We start from the raw sequence: 18,965 nt of genomic DNA, 5'->3' as shown, positions 1-18,965 counted from the left end.
TAAAATAAATGTACTGTTCATTCTCAAAAATAAAATAAAACATCTAACATGACTTTTGTTGTGTTGGCAGGGGCGCACGTAGGATTGTCAGGGGGGGTGACCCCAAAAAAACACCCCAAAAAAACACGAGAGAGAGCTGCTGCGCATGCGTAACTGCTCCGTTTCGGCAGCGCTGTCCTATACAGCAGCCGCGGCGCTGTCAAAGAAGCATCCGCTTGTTTGACAGCGCCGCTGCTGCTGTATAGGACAGTGCCGCTATGGTGGCCACTTAGTTAGCGCAGGGGGGGGGGGGGGGTTTCTGGAGACTCAGAAACCCAACCAGTGGCGCACGCTGGGGGGGTTTCTGAGGCAGGTTGAGCAAGCATTCCTCTCCCACAGAGGCCCAGGCCTTCATAAACACCTGTCATGCCTGTTGAGAATCAAATTTACAAAAAATCCTTTAGTTCTCATTTTATCACTAGTCATAAAATAACAAAAGATGTGACACATGCAGTAAAAATGAACCATCACAATGGAAGCTCATAATGAAATAAATATTGAATACTTTAGAGTTTTACACAGAAATTGACTACCTATGGTCATTCTTTTTTAATGAAAATATATGTAGTTTCCAACATGTTTGATGCCTATACCATGTCCATTGTTGTATGCTTTAGTTATCTGCAGTCATTTTACTGGTTATTTTAAATGGCTTTATTGTCTAGATAGGCCTGAGCAAGGTCCTGTCACCCTGGATCAGGTGATCCACTGTATGCTGAAAGGTTGTTGGAGCATTGTTCAGTCCAAAGAGCACAGTTGTAAATTCAAACATCCAGAACGGAGATGTGAAGGTTGAGCGTTCTTGGACCTCCTTAGTAATGGGTATCTGCCAATATCCCTTACTAGGATCCAAGGTCAACACAACGTGAGCTGATTCCAGCCTATCTAATAGTTGTTCCACATGAGATATGCGTGAATCATGAAAACCTGAAACAAAACTGCTTAAGTCAAAACATTTTCTAAATGTTCTAAAAAAATTGAATAGGTCATCAATATATCTAAAAAGTAAAAGTATGTATTTAATATGCTGTGTAATATGTAAAATGTGTTATTTCCAGTAATGCTCATGTCAATTGGTAATGCAGGATCAATCAATATTGGGTAACATGCTCAGTATCAAAATGCCGGAAGCACTTACAATTATTTTCACATAACGCAACAATGTAATTAACATACAGTAAGTAACTGAAAAAAGACAAAGAAATATATTATATACAGTAAATATATATATATTGTTTGACAGATCAATACAAATAACATTAAGGGGTTTTCCATCTTCAGCTTACTTGAATTATTTATCATGTACATGTCTTCCTCTTTTTTTTATTAAGTACATCATTGTATAGTTCTGCCTTCTGTGCTTTTCAGCATTATATTCATAATATCTTCTTCAGGTAGGATTTACATTTTGAATTTTTGGAACTCATAGTTAAGGCGACTGCCTTACCTGGCCTCACTTACAATGGGAGGGACTTTTAGCATAAATAAGTGTGCGTTTAAAATAAAACATAGGATAGGGTTAAAGGGTCAAGTTTCATAGAAATGGGTAGGCTTACATGAAAAAACTTTTAATATAGAAAACTCCTGGGTCTTCGTTAGACTTTCTAGTAATGGAGACTTGAAAGGAGAGGTCTCTATCTCGGCTTCTTGATGACAGTGTGTGACAAACGACGCATTTCAAAGAGGATTTTGTCTCCTGTGTCAAGAGAGACATTTATCCTGTTTTAATTGAGGGGTATTTGCCCTACTTATTAGTAATATAGTTTAGAATTGAAAGTTTTTTTTTAAAGCACCTCTTATCTCCTCATAGTAAGACAAACATCCCTTTGTTTCATGGTATAAATTTGACAAAGCTGTTCTTAAGAACTCACGGGTCAAAGTGTTCAATACATAAAAATGAACCATAAAATAACAAGCTAATACAGTTATTCTTAAGTTTACACAGCCCTAACCTTAGCATTAACACCCTGAGAAATAAAATACATTCATGATACATAGTTTTTAGATATAGTTACAGGTTACCTATTATGTTTGCAAAGGAGCAATAACAGCTCACTAATGTGATCTTTGCCCTGGAGAAAGTAATACATTGAAGCAGTCCTGGTAAGAGTAGTTGTTGGTATTGATAAACAAGTCATGACGATTTTACCTTCTGGCATTTAGACATAGGTCTAGTGTTCCTACTATAATAAAGTTTGTATTTAGGTACACCAAAAATAACATGCAAACTGACACGCCCAATGAAACTATTGATGTAACATGTATATTTAATCTCTTCCTTCCCTTTGACCAATCATTTTTTCAGCTCTCCATTCTGTGAATCATTATCGTACTATGGTTCTCAGTAGCATGCATACAGAATGAATGTATGGAGACAACTTCATTAGTCATTATCATTAATATTATACCATTGTTTTAATTATAACGCATGTGTCACATAAAAATAATGATTATTAAAAATCACAAACACAACTACTGCATATTTTAATTAAAAAAAATCTTAACTGGAGAATTATTTATGAGATGAGTGAACTACTGATAAATGTCTTGTTTAAAACATAAATAATATAAGTGACAATAGTTTTTCGTTAAAGGAACTCATTTATATTTAAAATAAATATACAAGTAACAGTTGGAATAGTTTGATGTCTTCTTAAGATAATTGACTCTTTTGCATATCTTACAATATTTGTTTAACCAGTGCTGTTAAAAATCCAACCCAAAGTTTGTAATACTTTATTCAGTGTTTATTGTATTATGCTTCTTCAATTTATCGTTACGTCTTTTACTGTATATTTACTTGTTATGCATTTTAACTATTAGACAATACAACAGAAATCTATGAAAGTGCTTTTTGGTTAATAAAATACTGTATATAAAGTGTAATAATAAGGCATTCTTAATGCAACTATGTCAATATACCATTTTCCAGCCGTAAGGGCTATACATTACTGCCATATCAGTGGAATGTTTTTTTTGCATAAATACTTATACTATTTTCTTGTAAACAGATATAACTGATATAACTCAAGGTGTTATACATGTTCTCTTTAGAGCATTAGTATCAACCCAGCAACATAATAATAATGTGAAATGAAGACTCATACCAGTTGAATGTACTCTATAAAGTCCATTGCCTTTATAAAATTGTAAAATGAAACACTACACACTTCATCTCTAGTGTAGATACGATGCATATCAAGGTTATAATTGAAATAATATTAGCCCATGTCATAGTTCATATGTAGGTACGAAACTACACCTTTCACGTATCAGGTTGGCCATTTTACTATTTTGATAAGCAGTCACATGCATTGAACATAGTGTCCCCAACTTGTGCATTTCATTGCACCCCATGAAAATAACTGTCAGAAGGCCATGCTAAGGAATCTTCCCTGCGAAGAAACAGATTGATGTAGCTGGTGCATGAAATGGCAAAGACCCAGACTCAAACATGGCAGCTGCGGACTCAAGATGCTCCTTCCTCTTCCTGTTTGGAATCCTGAGTGGCCACCTCTTCACGACCACTCTCTTGCACGGGAGATGGATTTCTGCTTTGCTTATTGCTGTCATGGCTGCTGTGGCTGCCAGCACTACCTAGACGGGTCGAGGCTACTACAGCTTTAACAGCCGCCTGTAGAAAGAAAAAACACATTTGATATGTACCATCAGTACATCTGACATTTTATTTTTAAACATAACTAAGCTCTGACATATTAAAAATACACAGAAATAGTACCATTTCCCCCTAGCCAGCCTGCTCTTTCAATCACCTGCTGTGAACCTATAAATTGATTGAGCGACTTCCATTTTTTTATATTTGTAAAGTTATAATTTAATTAAATAAACATTTATTTCTATGACCAATTATTCCAAAAGCCAATTATTTTCAAAAGAGTTGTGTGCTACATGAAATGAATAGGGTATAGAAATGAATAGGGTATAGAAATGAATGGAGCTGTACATCACTGGTAATTGATTGCACCCCACATGAACAGAGATATAAACAATCTCTGTTGATGTCTGAACAGACAGTGAATCCTCTGTGCCGTTGCGTACGTGCCTTTGGATTAAAAGAAGATCTGACTTGCATTTCCCTTTGGGTTACAATAATAAATTGGATTTCATTTTGGATTACAAATTAAGGATTAAATCTTTTCTTTTGGATTAAAAGATGATCTCTCCCCTTTGGTTTAAAACATGGAAGAATGGTGGGACAAGTAAAGTAAAAAAAGAAAGATTATACTATAATAACATGGTCAAATAAGGTATCAGGGAGTGTTTTACTTAATTCAAATATATATTCAAATGTGTGTTTGTGTTTTAGTTATTTTAGTATACTGTATTGTATAATGAGTGGGCATTTTAGAGACCCCTTAACATTATAATAGGAAAACCAAGGTGGCAAATTTATCCAGGCATCCCAATAGTCTTCATTACCTCTACCCACTGTCCTATGATGCCAGGAAGCGTAAGCCTGCTGTAGTCACTGGGGAGAAGTTGTTGTTTTTGACCACCCCACCTCCAGAGAGGCTCCAGCAGGTTTCTCTGTTGATAGCGGGTACTGGCCATGCTGGTCTTCACTCTAGACCACTTTTTGCCTCCCTCTTTCCAGCCCAATCTCTGTAGCATCATTATCATCATCATCATCATTTATTTATATAGCGCCACTAATTCCGCAACGCTGTACAGAGAACTTATTCACATCAGTCCCTGCCCCATTGGAGCTTACAGTCTAAATTCCTTAACACACACACACACACACACACACACACACAGATGGAGACAGACAGACGGAGACATAGACAGACAGACAGACTAGGGTCAATTTGTTAGCCAATTAATCTACTAGAATGTTTTTGGAGTGTAGGAGGAAACCGGAGCACCCGGAGGAAACCCACGCAAACACGGGGAGAACATACAAACTCCTCACAGATAAGGCCATGGCACTGGACATATTTGCAAATGCATGCCAAGGTGCCCAGTCCGCAGGTGTTTCACATGTGAAACATATAATGAAGGCATATTCATATGCACAGTGCCTTTTCACATACGGTCTACATTTGAGTTTTTTAAAGCAAACATAAATATTTCATATTTATACATAGTTTGTATTTAACTGGCCTATTGCATCAGAAACATTTATGAACATGTTTGCGGATCATCTTATGATGAATTATGGAGGATACATCTCAGTGGGAATCTCCTTTAAGTATAAAGGTTAGGTCTGGATTAGAATTCCTGGAGCATAAACAAAGTTTGTACGGCTCTAAGTCACTGTCAGTGAATACATCCTAGTTAATTGCTCACTTGGGCCTGTGGCTCACCTAGGACTATGTCATGAAGCACGGGCTATTGCTTAATACTCTGTTCATATTAAAATTGTCTGTCTTTGTGCACATCAAAAAATAGCATCCAAAGATTATTGCATTTTCTGAAATTCTTCAAATAGACAGAGGAATGGAGAGATTTAAGGGCAGATTCAATTATAAGCAATGTCCTGTTGGAGCCTCACAAAAGGTTCCTCCGTAGAATGTTTAGTGTTTAAATCTTATTTTTGTTCATAGAGATGAGAGTAAAAGTAAGAGAGGATTTCAGTATTGTAAATCCTGGTAGTACGTGCACTAAACCCTCATGTAAGGTTCTGACGAGACATCGCTTGGGTTTGAATCTGTCTCTTAGGGTTTTAATTGCCTGCATACATACCTTGAGCTTGCGTCTGGCATTAAACTCTTGGAGTTTCTTTTGGGCATTGTCCATATGAGCAAAGTTTGCAGCCTTTCCTGTGACCCAGGGGTGTTGTAGAGCTTGGAGAGTGGTGAGACGCTTTTTTGGGTCAAAAACAATTAATCTTTTCACCTATAATACATAAATATAACAAAATAAGGGACCTAATAACATACACCGACATCAACACTTCACCATAAAGTTCTGTTTGGATATTCAAGTTGCAAACAACATATTGGTAAACATGCATATGGTTATGCTATGAATACAATATGCAAACAGAGCAGCATTGCACAACAGAATTAGCTGCTCCTGAATAATAATAATAATAATAATAATAATGGTCTCTCTAATAAGCATTCACCAGATTGCTGCTCTCCAAGGTGCTGACGATTTATACTATTTGTCAGTCAAAGCCCTAGTGCAGGCTTGGCTAACCTGTGGCACTCCAGGTGTTGTGAAACTACAAGCCCCAGCATGATTTGCAAATATATAGCAGCTTATTGCTGGAAGGGTATGCTGGGACTTGTAGTATCACAATACCTGGAGTGCTACAGGTTAGCCAAGCCTGCCCTAGTGGTTTAATTTCACTTGAGATATTACTTCTGAATGTAAGTAGCTTTAACCAGATGCAAGGTTTTCTTAACTACTTCAACAACAATAGAAAACAAACTGTTATCTCCCATGTGAGTTATGGTACAATTATACATTTTATTGGTGTCAGAACAAATACGGACTATTAGAACTATAAAAGTATTAATATGGTACTTGTGTGGGAATAAGAATATTATGTGAGTTTAATAAGGATTAATGATTTTCCATAACAAACAGTTGACACCAAATAGGTAATTTTGAACTTATACACGCAAAACAGATATTTAACATATATCTGTATCTGTTGATAATGTGATCAGAATTTAAATTGCACCTTTAACTTGTACCAGCAGTAAAAGCACACCAAAGCTGTCTACTATTATCCACGTTCGAGTGTACAACATTTACACTATGGGGCCAATTTAATTCCTCCACGTTAGTGTAGGAATAACATGGTGCTAATTGTATTACCAGTAATATGGTCATTTTAACTGGGATTTTTGCTCGCAGCCCGGAGGGCTGAAAGCAAAAGTCAGCTTTAAAATTACCGTACTAACGGTAATTATTATTATTATTATTAATTTTTATTTATAGGGCGCCACAAGGTGTCCGTGGCGCCGTACAGGGACAAAAACGAATTATAATACAAGGTGAGACAGCACAGTACAGTAAACATAAAGCACAGTAACTCAGTAAGCTCAATGCACAGCTAGTGAGGGCGGGGGGAGTATCCGCAAATGACGGGGCGGGAAGGAGGGCGCGGAAGACAGATAGACCCCCAGAGGGGGGGGGGAGGGCCCTCGAGGAGGGCAAAGTAGCTGGAGAGCAGAGTTAGAAGTGGTGGAAACAGGAGGAGAGATGGCCCTGCTCAGAGGAGCGTACAATCTAAAGGGAGGGGTGGACAGACGGAGAAACACAGGGGAGAGAGGGAGAGTAGAGGGACGGAGGCAGGGAAGATAAGGTAGGTAGTTAAGTGGGAGACTGGAAGGCTTTAAGAAAAAGGTGGGTTTTTAAAGCCCGTTTGAAACTGGACAGGTTAGGGGAAGTCCTGATGAAGGGAGGGAGCTTGTTCCAGTGGAGGGGGGCAGCGCGGGCAACGTCTTGGATACGCGCGTGGGAGGAGGTGATGAGGGGGGAAGATAGGCGACGGTCATTGGCAGATCGGAGAGGACGGGATGGAGCGTGAATAGATAGGAGTGTGGAGATGTAGGGTGCAGTGGCGTTGGCGAGGGCCTTGTATGTAAGAGTGAGGAGCTTGAACAGAGTTCTGTAGGGGAAGGGGAGCCAGTGGAGGGATTGGTAGAGGGGGGAGACAGAAGAGGAGCGGTGAGAAAGGAAGATAAGCCTAGCGGCTGCGTTAAGTACAGATCGAAGAGGAACGAGATGAGAGAGGGGGAGGCCAGTAAGGAGGAGGTTGCAGTAGTCCAAGCGGGAGATGATCAGAGAGTGAATAAGGCATTTGGTGGCATCTTGGGAGAGGAAGGGCCGGATGCGAGCGATGTTACGCAGCTGGAAGCGGCAGGATTTAGCAAGAGAGAGGATATGGGGTCCAAAGGAGAGAGAGGAGTCGAGGGTGACACCAAGGCAGTGAAGTTGGGGGACAGAGGAGATAGAGGAGCTGTCAACAGTGATGGAGAGGTCGACAGGGGATGAGGTAGGGGGGGTGGAAAAACTATCAGCTCGGTTTTGGCGAGGTTGAGTTTGAGGAATCGAGAGGACATCCAGGAGGAGATGGCAGAGAGGCAAGCGGACACCCTAGAGAGGAGGGAGGGAGAGAGATCAGAAGAGGAGAGGTATAGTTGAGTGTCGTCAGCGTAAAGGTGGTAGTTGAAGCCAAATGAGCTGATGAGTTCACTCAGGGAGGAGGTGTATAGAGAGAAGAGTAAGGGGCCCAGAACAGAGCCCTGGGGGACCCTGACTGGAAGGGTGGACAGGGGGGAGAGAGACTCAGTCGTGGTGACAGAGAAGGATCGGTCAGCGAGGTAAGAGGTGAACCAGGACAGGACAGGGCCAGAGAGGCCGAGAGACTGGAGGATGTGGAGGAGGAGAGGGTGGTCAACGGTGTCGAAGGCTGCAGAGGGGTCAAGGAGGATGAGAAGGGAGAAGTGGCCCCTGGCTTTAGCAGAGAGGAGGTCATTGGTGACTTTAGCCAGGGCAGTTTCAGTGGAGTGAAGGGGGCGGAAACCAGACTGGAGAGGATCAAGTAGGGAGTGTTCAGAAAGGTAGGAGGTGAGGCGGCTGCAGACGAGCCTCTCGAGAATTTTGGAGGCAAAGGGGAGAAGAGATATGGGGCGATAGTTCGAGAGAGAGAAGTGGGGTCGAGATTAGGCTTCTTAAGAATGGGGTATACGAGAGCATGTTTGAAGGAGGAGGGGAAGATGTCGCAGGAGAGGGAGAGATTAAAGAGGTGAGCGAGGTGGGAGCAGGTGGTGGGGGAAAGGGAGCGAAGAAGGTGGGAGGGGATGGGATCCAGGGGACATGTAGTAGGGGGGAGGAAGAAATGAGAGAGTGGACTTCCTCGCCCGTGGGGCGGAAGGAGTGGAGGGGAAGGTGTTTAGGGAGGAGGACGGAAGAATGGGAGGGGTAGAAGAGAGAGTGGAGGAGGAGATTTCAAGTCGGATGGCCTCAATTTTAGAGGAGAAAAAGGAGGCAAAGTCGGAGGCAGTCAGGGAGGAGGGGGTGGGGGGGAGGGGAGGGGGCCAGTAGAGTGCTGAAGGTGGCAAAGAGGCGGCGGGGGTTAGAGAACTGGGAAGAGATGAGGGATTTAAAGAAAGATTGTTTGGCGAGAGAGAGGGCAGAGCTGTAGGATGAAAGGATGAATTTAAAGTGGAGGAAGTCAGCCAGGGAGCGAGATTTTCTCCAGTGACGTTCAGCGGTACGGGAGCATTTTTGGAGGAAGCGGGTAAATTTGGATTGCCAGGATTGGGGTTTGGAGCAGCGGGGGTGAACAGAGTGGGCAGGGGCGACTGCATCCAGAGCGGACTTTTACCGTAGTAATGGTAATAGTGCGCAGGCTGCGTTATTCCTAGAATAATGCGGCTGAATTGAAGCGGCCCCTATGAGTGCTTTGTGAAATGAGTGTTTCTAAAATCAGGCTGTTTCCCTCTGATGATAACTATTAATAAAAATATTGCATAGTGTTTCTGATGAAGAAACTGTAAGGAGTAGTCTTAGACAGAACAGAGGAATATCAATAAATTTGGGACTTTTGCTAGACAATAATGGTTAATAAAAAAAGACATTGATTGTCTTTAGATAATTATCTGTTTAAAACCAGTTAGAAACATGTAAAAAAAAAAAGCAATTGCAACTCATTTGCATTCTATTGCAAAATTATAAATATATATTGAGCTTATTTTACAAAAATGCCACATTGCATATGAACACAAAATTCCATTGTCACATGCCAATCATTTTAGTTTGGGGATAGTTTAAAGTGATCAGATTGGGGTGATTGGCTCCATCGATGATAGTAATACACACTAGGTGCGGCAGATTAGACATAGGATTTTTCAAGACATCACACCTTAAGCACTTGGATTGTGTGGCACGGATAATTGATACCATTGTAATTAACAGCCAGACAACAGGGTCAAGGCATTTTCAAGATAAAATAACAAAATAAAAATTCCATAGATGACATATAACATGACATGGATGTGTAAAGCAAATGATGTTCCTGCTCCAAAGCTGCAATAGCACATGCCGGCAGAAAATGTGTAAAGCCATCCCTGTTTATCTCTACATGTAATATCACTGACATAAGAGAGGGAGAATGAGGTAATATCTAATAAGCAATAGTGATAGTTGTTTTATTAATGCAGTATCACTTAAGACACTTGGGGATATATTTACTAATCTGCTGGTTTGGAAAATTGGAGATGTTGCCTATAACAACCAATCAGATTCTAGCTGTCGTTTATTTAGTGTATTCTACAAAATGACACCTAGAATCTGATTGGTTGCTATAGGCAACATCTCCACTTTTTCAAACCCGCAGTTTAGTAAATCTAGCCCTTGAAATGGTCAGATCCACCAATTATATTAAGATGGCATAAACTTGAGCCCAAGTATTTTAGTCCTTATTGGATTGCTGATCGCTATGTAGAAAAATAAAGCAGTTTTATATAAAACGGTTTGTTTTTATCTTATTTACCTTTTCACCTTTTAATTTACTTCAAAATGGCCTTAAACATCTATTTTATCTTAATTGTTTTTACTAATTTACTAATTACTAATATAAGACATACTCACATTCCTAGGACAACATAAACTCTGAAGACGCCTATGGCTAGAGATAAGTGACAGATATATATATTTGTGCTCTAGGGCAACATGTAGAAATGTGAATATTTCTCATTAAAATAAATGTATCATAACAAAAACAATATTTTAATACCACATCCTGTTTGTACTGCAATATTCAGCAAGGAAACCAAATAAGTTTGCTCACCAAGTCCTTGGCATTCAGAGATACATCGTCCCACCAGGGGGAGACAAAGTCATAGTCACAGTTGAGAATTCTCTTGAACATATACTGATCGCCGCGTTCATCATAGAAAGGTTCAAAGCCGCAGAGCCTGTGCAGAGATAAATCAAACTGGTCAACAAAGCTTTATTTGTTAACAGATCAGGCCTAATCCCTGTGGTGTACTGGTTTTCATACACTTAAATGGAAATACTGTACAGGCAGAAACTGATACCCCGGCTGAAAGCTAAGAACCCTGCTTTATGGGGATGAAAATCCAATTAATTACATTAAAATACAAGTTTTTCCAATACAAAAAGACATCTTGCTATAGATGTGGGCTATGGCTGTCTGCCAAGTGCTGTTATACAGGTCATGTATCTCCAGAGTGACTTATAATATCATAACAATTTACAGATAGGAGTGGATCATTCCTTATGATACACAAGTCTTATTTATTTTTATTTTTTTGGTGAAACACAATCATACATTTATATTTCAGCTTTACTTTTTCATTTTTCATTTTTATGTGTAATTAATGCACATACATACACTGTACTGTAAGTTAGTAGCTCCTGCTTTTGGTCATGTTCCCCTGATGCAGACAGCATGCGAAATGTTCACATGCTGCCCAGATCAGTGAGCCGCTCAGACCAAATGGGGGATTCCTGACACCCCTGCAAACAGTGGGTCACATGACGGACTGCAGCAGTTACCAATGTACAGTATTTGTACAATCTGCAAACAGAGGGTCACATGACGGACTGCAGCAGTTACCAATGTACAGTATTTGTACAATCTGCAAACAGAGGGTCACATGACGGACTGCAGCAGTTACCAATGTACAGTATTTGTACAATCTGCAAACAGAGGGTCACATGACGGACTGCAAGACTTACCAATGTACAGTCTTTGTACAATCTGTGAACAGTGGGTCACATGACGGACTGCAGCAGTTACCAATGTACAGTATTTGTACAATCTGCAAACAGAGGGTCACACGACGGACTGCAGCAGTTACCAATGTACAGTATTTGTACAATCTGCAACTTTTAACGTCAGAATGCACTGATTATACAAATATAATTTAAGTCAATGGAACAGTTATTTCATGCCTTAGGAGAGTCATCATTACATGACCAGGAGCACTCTAAATCCCACACATATGGTGATAGTATAACACCATAGCAAGTAGCAACCAAACTGATGTTTACTTTTATTCTCTGACTTTAACTTGCATTAGATAGAAAAGAGCTAATGTTTTATTTGCTGACTTGGTTTTGGTGAAGATTTGGATCAGTGAGCTATAACCCTCAATGTCTTCAGTATTAGCGAATCTGGAGAATTATTAAATCTTATTTTATATAGTTACTGTAATCTCTTTAGTCCAACTAGCCATCCAAATTTGTCCCTTTAATTCATTTGTGGCACCTAGTTTTCCTGAAGGTGGCCACAGACATATCACACCTTTTCTTTTACTATTCTATTTTGCTTGGTCTTGGTGTACAGAATATAAAAGACTTGAATTACATCCTCACATTAAATTAATTTTTCACCATTATTACATTATTTTTATTAGTACCCTAGTATGACAAACCCTAAACCTAATAAAAGAACATTAATATATATTTTAGATATTTGTCTATTTTATATAGCTTTATTTTTGCTGCAAGATTCGTGTCTGAGCACTGCAAAATTGTTAATGTCATGCAGTTGATTAATTTATTCTGTGCATAGTGATTAGGGCAAGAGCTTCAGCAATATGTATGTTCGAGTGATTGTAAAGATATGGATGATATATGAAGCATATGATCATAAAGAAACAGCAAACAGCACTGTCTCTTGGGATGTTGTAGCATGGCAGAGCACAGGTTAAGTAGAGATGCTGTGTTATATCGATGCCAAGAAGGCCGACAAGAGTTACCCCGACGTGAGGATTCCAAAGGAGCTGGTTCCCGACCATGACCAATGACGACTCCTCTTCCCCCCGACTTCAGCCAAGGACAATGAAGCAAAAAGGCGGCTGCAGTTGATGATGTCATTGAGCATGCCGACCTGATTATCGCTGTTGTTAAGGGGGTAATGTAAGTTGGCTGAAGTTGGGGTGAAGGGGAGTCGTCATTGGTCATGGTCGGGAACCAGCTCCTTCGGAATCCTGATGACGGGGTAACTCTTGTTGGGGTAGTCAGCATTGATATGCTGGCTACCACCGCTGTTATTACATCCCCTGTTCATGTACAAAAGGTTAGTGCAGAGGAAATAATAAATGTCTGCATTGCATTTAAGAAGGTTTATTTTAATGTGAAGTATTTACCATGCTATTATTAAAAAAACAAACATTAAAACAATGACTGAAATAATTAATCTATGTATACAAAAGTGCACACCTTCAATCTGCACCAGAGGGCGGATCACAGGTTGTCATTTGTTCATTGTGATTGATCCTTTGATCTTGTGATTGGTCTCACTGCTCACACCCTCCCTCTGTGGCCATATAATGATGGTTAACAACATGAATCTGTATTACAGAACTGACAGAGCCCCAGGACAGACTACTGCATGTATAATCCCCATGCTCCAGATAGTGGGGTGGAGCCAAATTACCCCATGTACCTAGGTGGTAATGCAACTCCAATTTCTTACATCACAGAAATGCATTGATTTATAATACGCAAGTGGTGTTAACATATGTATAATGTCCTCTGATGTCATCACGTCGGTGTTCTTTAGGGAAATAAAGGACAAGCATGAGTACACTATAGACACTAAAGATATCCTAATCACATCAACAAGCACTTGTGCATTAGACTCTATAATAATGCTATATAATATGATATATTAAAAAACATGAGGTCTTTAGTGCACTCTTTGATCAAATTGTGAATGCCCATCTACCGTGGAAAAGTGGCCTCATTAAGACGGCTACCTAGACAAACAAATCATTTATATAACATGGGTACATACCTCTCTCTGATGGATATACAATTTGTTTACCAAACTCTGTAATATTGCTATATAATGTAATATTTGAAATAAACATTAGTACTGTGGTTAGTATGTATTTCGTGTGCCCCTGCATTCTTGTCCTGTACTTTGTAAAGAGAGTTCCAGGTGCAATTTTCCATACGTTTGACAAATCTGGGTAGTGTGGACTAATTCCCCATTTTTACCATTAGGAATAGTTGTGTATTATAATGAATACTTCACCCAATACTATATATTATTTCAGATATTAGAAGTCACCTCAGATTTCTGTCACCTGGATAAAAGCACTTGTTTTACAGCTTAGTGCTGTTACATTATCACAGAACTCCTCAGTAACTTCTAATATCCACATAACTGACCACATAACATTAATATGGACATGAAGTTTAAGTATGGAGACACCAGATGATTGTATGTTTGTATTTTACTAAAAAAATAAGATAAATAAGATAAATTAATAACAATTTGAAACTACATATTTATAAGAGCAAATAGGGGCTGTCTGTAATGGGGGGCCAGGGTAGCAACTGGCCCCCAGTCTGGTCCTATAGTGGGCCACCTTGGGCTGGGTCACTGGGCAACCTGCATTTTTATTCCTTTAAAATGTTCCTAATAGTCTGCTGAGCCGAGTCTCACCCCTCAGGCTAAAATATGCCAGCCCTCCCCTGAGGGCAAATGTAGAGATTGAGCACAAAGCTGTTAACTGCTTGACGTTCTTTCATATATGAACGGAAACATTTGACATGTTGACAATGTTTGAGTCTGATCCATTCAGGTGCATTGTTTAATTTAGGCAAATGTATGTATGTATCATAAACACACCTTCACTTCTGTACTTCTATACTTCATAGATGTTTCCTCACACATGCTTCCCGCATATCCCCAACAGTTTTCCATTGGACGGCCCAGATTACTTTGTTGAATAGCTCTGAACTGTCCCTACCTTTCCAACATGTCTCCTGGAAATGTCCCTATTTTCAGACTGACTGCAGTGAAAGTCCATCATTTCTTATTTTGTATATTGAACAATTCTCACTACCTATTCTATCTATAAGTATCTAAATTATGTGTGTATGTCTGACTGTATGCATGTGTGTATCATTGTCTGTCTGTCTGTATGTATGTATGTATGTATGTATGTATGTATGTATGCATCTATATCGGTGTGAGTGCATGTGTGTACATGTGTATGTGTCTGTGTATTGGTGAATGCATGTCACAGGGAGAGAGCTGTTACTCACCACATACTTGCCAACTCTCCCGGAATGTCCGGGAGACTCCCGCATTTCGCGTGAGTCACAGACTCCCGGGAGAGTGTGGAAATCTCCGCATCTGGCAGAATTCTGGGCAGAATTAGGTCCAAAATGCCGCGATTCCCCAGGAATCGCAGGGTTTGGCCCCGCCCCCTGCTGTCAAATGACGCGTTTGCGTCATTATGTCACGGGGTGGGGCCAAAATGACGCGAATTTTGGAGCTCCGCCCCCATCACGCCCACCTCCCCCCGGCAGGCTCCCGGAAGCCAACTTAAGTAAGTTGGCAATATGACTTGCCAGAGAGAATGTTACTCCTTTGCAAAACAGGCTAAATAAACTGGGATTCAATATACTCATATCATTCCCTGCAGATTTCTGACTCCTGATTGGTTCTATTTCTCTTTCATTTGCCTCCAGCAGTGTTTAATTGCTTCATATCAGGTATGTTAATATATATATATATATAAATATTATCTTGCTAATATTTTTTAAGGGGAGTGTTATAGGATGGGCAGAACTGACTATATGACTACATGAGAGACTCTATTCATGTGCCACCCCATGGTCCACGTCACTTGCACCCTCTGGCACTGTACCTAATCATTCTAAGTAGGCACGCGCTTTACCAATCACCATAGCAAGAATAAGTTTATCGATGCATTTTGTAATTTATGTCCAACTGGAAGAAGTATGCTGGTAGTAGTCTGGAACATGGTTTTAATTTACTCTTTTTAAGGTGAATTATTGTACACAATATGCAAGACATAGAATGCTGGAACTAGTTGGATTTTTCCATAATTACTGGTTTCATTAATTTATATTACTGACCTCATGTGCTGATCAGCTATTTATACAGCATCCCCTTCAGTGTTCATCAGCATCTAATGAAGATTTATTATTTTACTAATGAACTGGGGGAGGAAATCGTGTTCGCTATACTTTGTATTGGCTGGGTGCGTAGCCATGACACCTTTAAGCCAGCAAATTAATTGTTAATCTTTTAGTTGTAGATGAGTGAAACAATTTTGAGCTCAGATTTTCAGAGATGGTGGATTTTTTAGTTTAAAAAGAACAATGAAAAATATGATTTAAAAGCATACAGGTGACTGGGGACTGTTATTGTCAGTCACCCAGCATACTCTTAGATCTAACACACTGGAACATCTTATTAGTTGTCCACTTGCTGCAACCAATTACCTCAATATTCTAAACAGACATCAACGGAAGGTCAGACAGGGTTGAGGGTGGGGGAGGCATTCTCTGACCATAAACATAGATGGTGCGTTTTATGGCCAGGCTGCAGATATGTACCTATTGGGTTTTTTAATTGGACAAACTACCAGCTTCTAAAAAAAATAGTAGAAATAAATTTATTTTAAATAGGTATAAAATAATATAAACAGAAACAGACCCTTTTTTAAGAAGTTTATCTGACCCAGGTATCTAGATTATTTTTGTATTATAATCACCCACTACTCAGGCAACTTTTGCAAAAGTACTGTGAGTCAGACAGCATTGATTTAAGTTGATTGACACAGCTTGTTGGTTCCATAGTTTTCTTCAGTTTTAACAAGGATATGTGGCATCTCATTATTGGTTTTACTCTAATGGGTAATTATATTCAGCATAAGTACGCCTTGTCCATGACCCGCACGTCTCCCAATAATAGTAAAAAAAATATTGTTGTGGTGTCAAGAACACACTTCCAGCTGCTGTGACTTTGGGGGTGTTTTCTATATGAGGTTACACGATTCCAGCCTGCAGTCTCTCTCTACCTATCACACAGGTTATAGACCTACTGAATCGCCTACAAACAGCGCTCTCACACCTCACACAATTCAGGCTTGCCACCACCTATTGAATACGGGCAATAGCACCCCAATATACTGTCCCACACTGGCACACAGGCTTCTAGCTATCCACAGACTAGCAAGACTCACACCAGCAAGCAACGGGTTAACTCTTCACACCTCCAGACTGTTACACAAATGTAAATGCAAGCACACACAGCTTGTTAATCAAATGTATCAACAAATCACAAACTGGCATTCAAAGGGTTAGCTATTTCTTCCTAACAGGCTAATGGATTTGTTAGAGTATCAAGGACGCAACATATTAAATTATAGATTTAATATACAAAAGTACAGGGCATACAGATATAAAAATAATGAATAAACAATTATTAGATCGACATAACAAGCAAAGCAGTTTAAAATAAAAGAGGTTACATTCAGAATAGCACTTACTTGAGTTGCCTAATCTGTGCCATGGGAATTGGCTAGGAAGATGGACAGCTTATCAAAGTGAATTGATTTCCTAAAAAGTTTGACCCCTTGCTATACCTGGTCACAGCCTTTTAAAGACACTTCCACACCTCTTTCTACCCCCAGGGGGTTGTGGCGTGTGACACATTTTTCAATCACCATTTGCATGTTGCCTGATTTGCTAACCAATTTTACTATGTGATCTAACTTTTCTGTAGAGCGTCACGTCGATCCAATTGTATTATTAATAAATCCCCTATGACTTTGTCCATCTTTTGATAGCAAACATGATGAAATTTTGACAATGTGACATTTTCCAAAGATATGTGATTTTAGCTGTTCCTGGATACCACCCGTCCCTGTCATTCACAACCCTGGTGTGATTTCTGCTCCTCAGTATGGAGTGAGACCTGGAATTGCCAAAATATGAACTATGAAGGCATTTTCTTTGGAAGCTCATATTTCTATATACCTGTATAGGCCTTCAAAATGCTGCATTGGGCTGCAAGGATGTCCAGCTGTGACCAGCCCCACAAATTCTATTCAGAAGTCTAAAAACTAACTTGTGTCAGGATATATCTCACAGCAAGAGCCCTTTGAAGCTGCCATAGGTGACACTCCTATCTTCTCACACTGGAATGTGCAAAGCCATCAAATACATTTGCATCAGACTTTCTGCCTTCCCATTTTACACTTTAGTAGCTGAACTTATCAATGGATTTACACTGCAGTTTTGATTCACCCTTATAAATAACTAAGATCCCTATGTTCATGACATGTGGGATAAGACAAGCAAAAACAAACAGCTGGAAAATAAAATATCTAAGTTTTTGTGCAGTGTGCCAGCATTACTGTGGTCACTTTTGTTTCCTACAGCAAATTTATACATAAGATTTCTATGAATGTTTAATTCAAACTTATATGCATGGGGGCCCCACGAGTATAGGGGTCCCATAGACTTGCCAACTTTTCAGTATATTGTTCTGGGATATTTAGTCAGAACTTTCAAACCCTCTTTATTAAAACGTTTAGGTGAACTAATCACCTCAGTATCGGCTGTTATCTTTTCATGTGATCTTGCTGTTGCGAATACATATCTTGACCTTGACGAAAACAACATACACGTACTAATTGTACATAAGACAAACTCAAAATGCATAATTTTTTTCATGCAATTTTTGAAGCAATTCTCTGCAAAGAAATTTTGCAAATATTTGTGTCTGTATGACTTACCAACTGAATACCATTTTAATGTTCAAGGCTCATGTTATATTTTCCAAACGTTTGTGTAGATTAATCTCTGCTGTACAGCATGTTTTTTACCGTTTAAACACTGATTGTGTTGAAGGTACCAATAAATATAAGCTTAATTTTATCAATAATTTACATTTTCATTCCTGTGAGTGGCTGTGTAGGTAGGGCCCCAGTGCACTGCTTTGACCGTGGGCCTAAAATACTGTAAAGACCGCCCTGTGCATGTGTAGTACGGGATTTGGATTGTAAGCTCCAAAAGGGCAGGGGCTGATGTGAATGATAAACTGTTCTCAGTACAGCGCTGCCTAATGTGATTGGCGCTATATAAATAAATTATAATACATATAATATATATATATATATAAATATATACATATAAAA

The 18,965-nt window shown here is 39.5% G+C and overlaps 1 protein-coding gene across 1 annotated transcript in view; it reads right to left on the bottom strand.

Moving 5' to 3' along the window:
- Positions 1-2,429: 2,429 nt before the first annotated feature.
- The window catches only part of CAMK4 (calcium/calmodulin dependent protein kinase IV), a 223,190-nt gene continuing 206,654 nt past the window's right edge, over positions 2,430-18,965 (bottom strand). The window contains exons 9-11 of the mRNA XM_075181602.1: positions 10,814-10,940; positions 5,746-5,898; positions 2,430-3,673 (exon numbers count right to left, since the gene is read on the bottom strand). Coding sequence (XP_075037703.1) covers positions 3,509-3,673; positions 5,746-5,898; positions 10,814-10,940 — 445 coding nt within the window. The 3' untranslated portion in view covers positions 2,430-3,508. The remainder of the gene's footprint in view (positions 3,674-5,745; positions 5,899-10,813; positions 10,941-18,965) is intronic.

This window comes from Mixophyes fleayi, chromosome 1 (assembly GCF_038048845.1).
Source record: "Mixophyes fleayi isolate aMixFle1 chromosome 1, aMixFle1.hap1, whole genome shotgun sequence".
Lineage (NCBI taxonomy): Eukaryota > Metazoa > Chordata > Amphibia > Anura > Limnodynastidae > Mixophyes > Mixophyes fleayi.
Note: the sequence above shows the minus strand (reverse complement) of the source record. Positions and strands in the feature narration are given on the sequence as shown.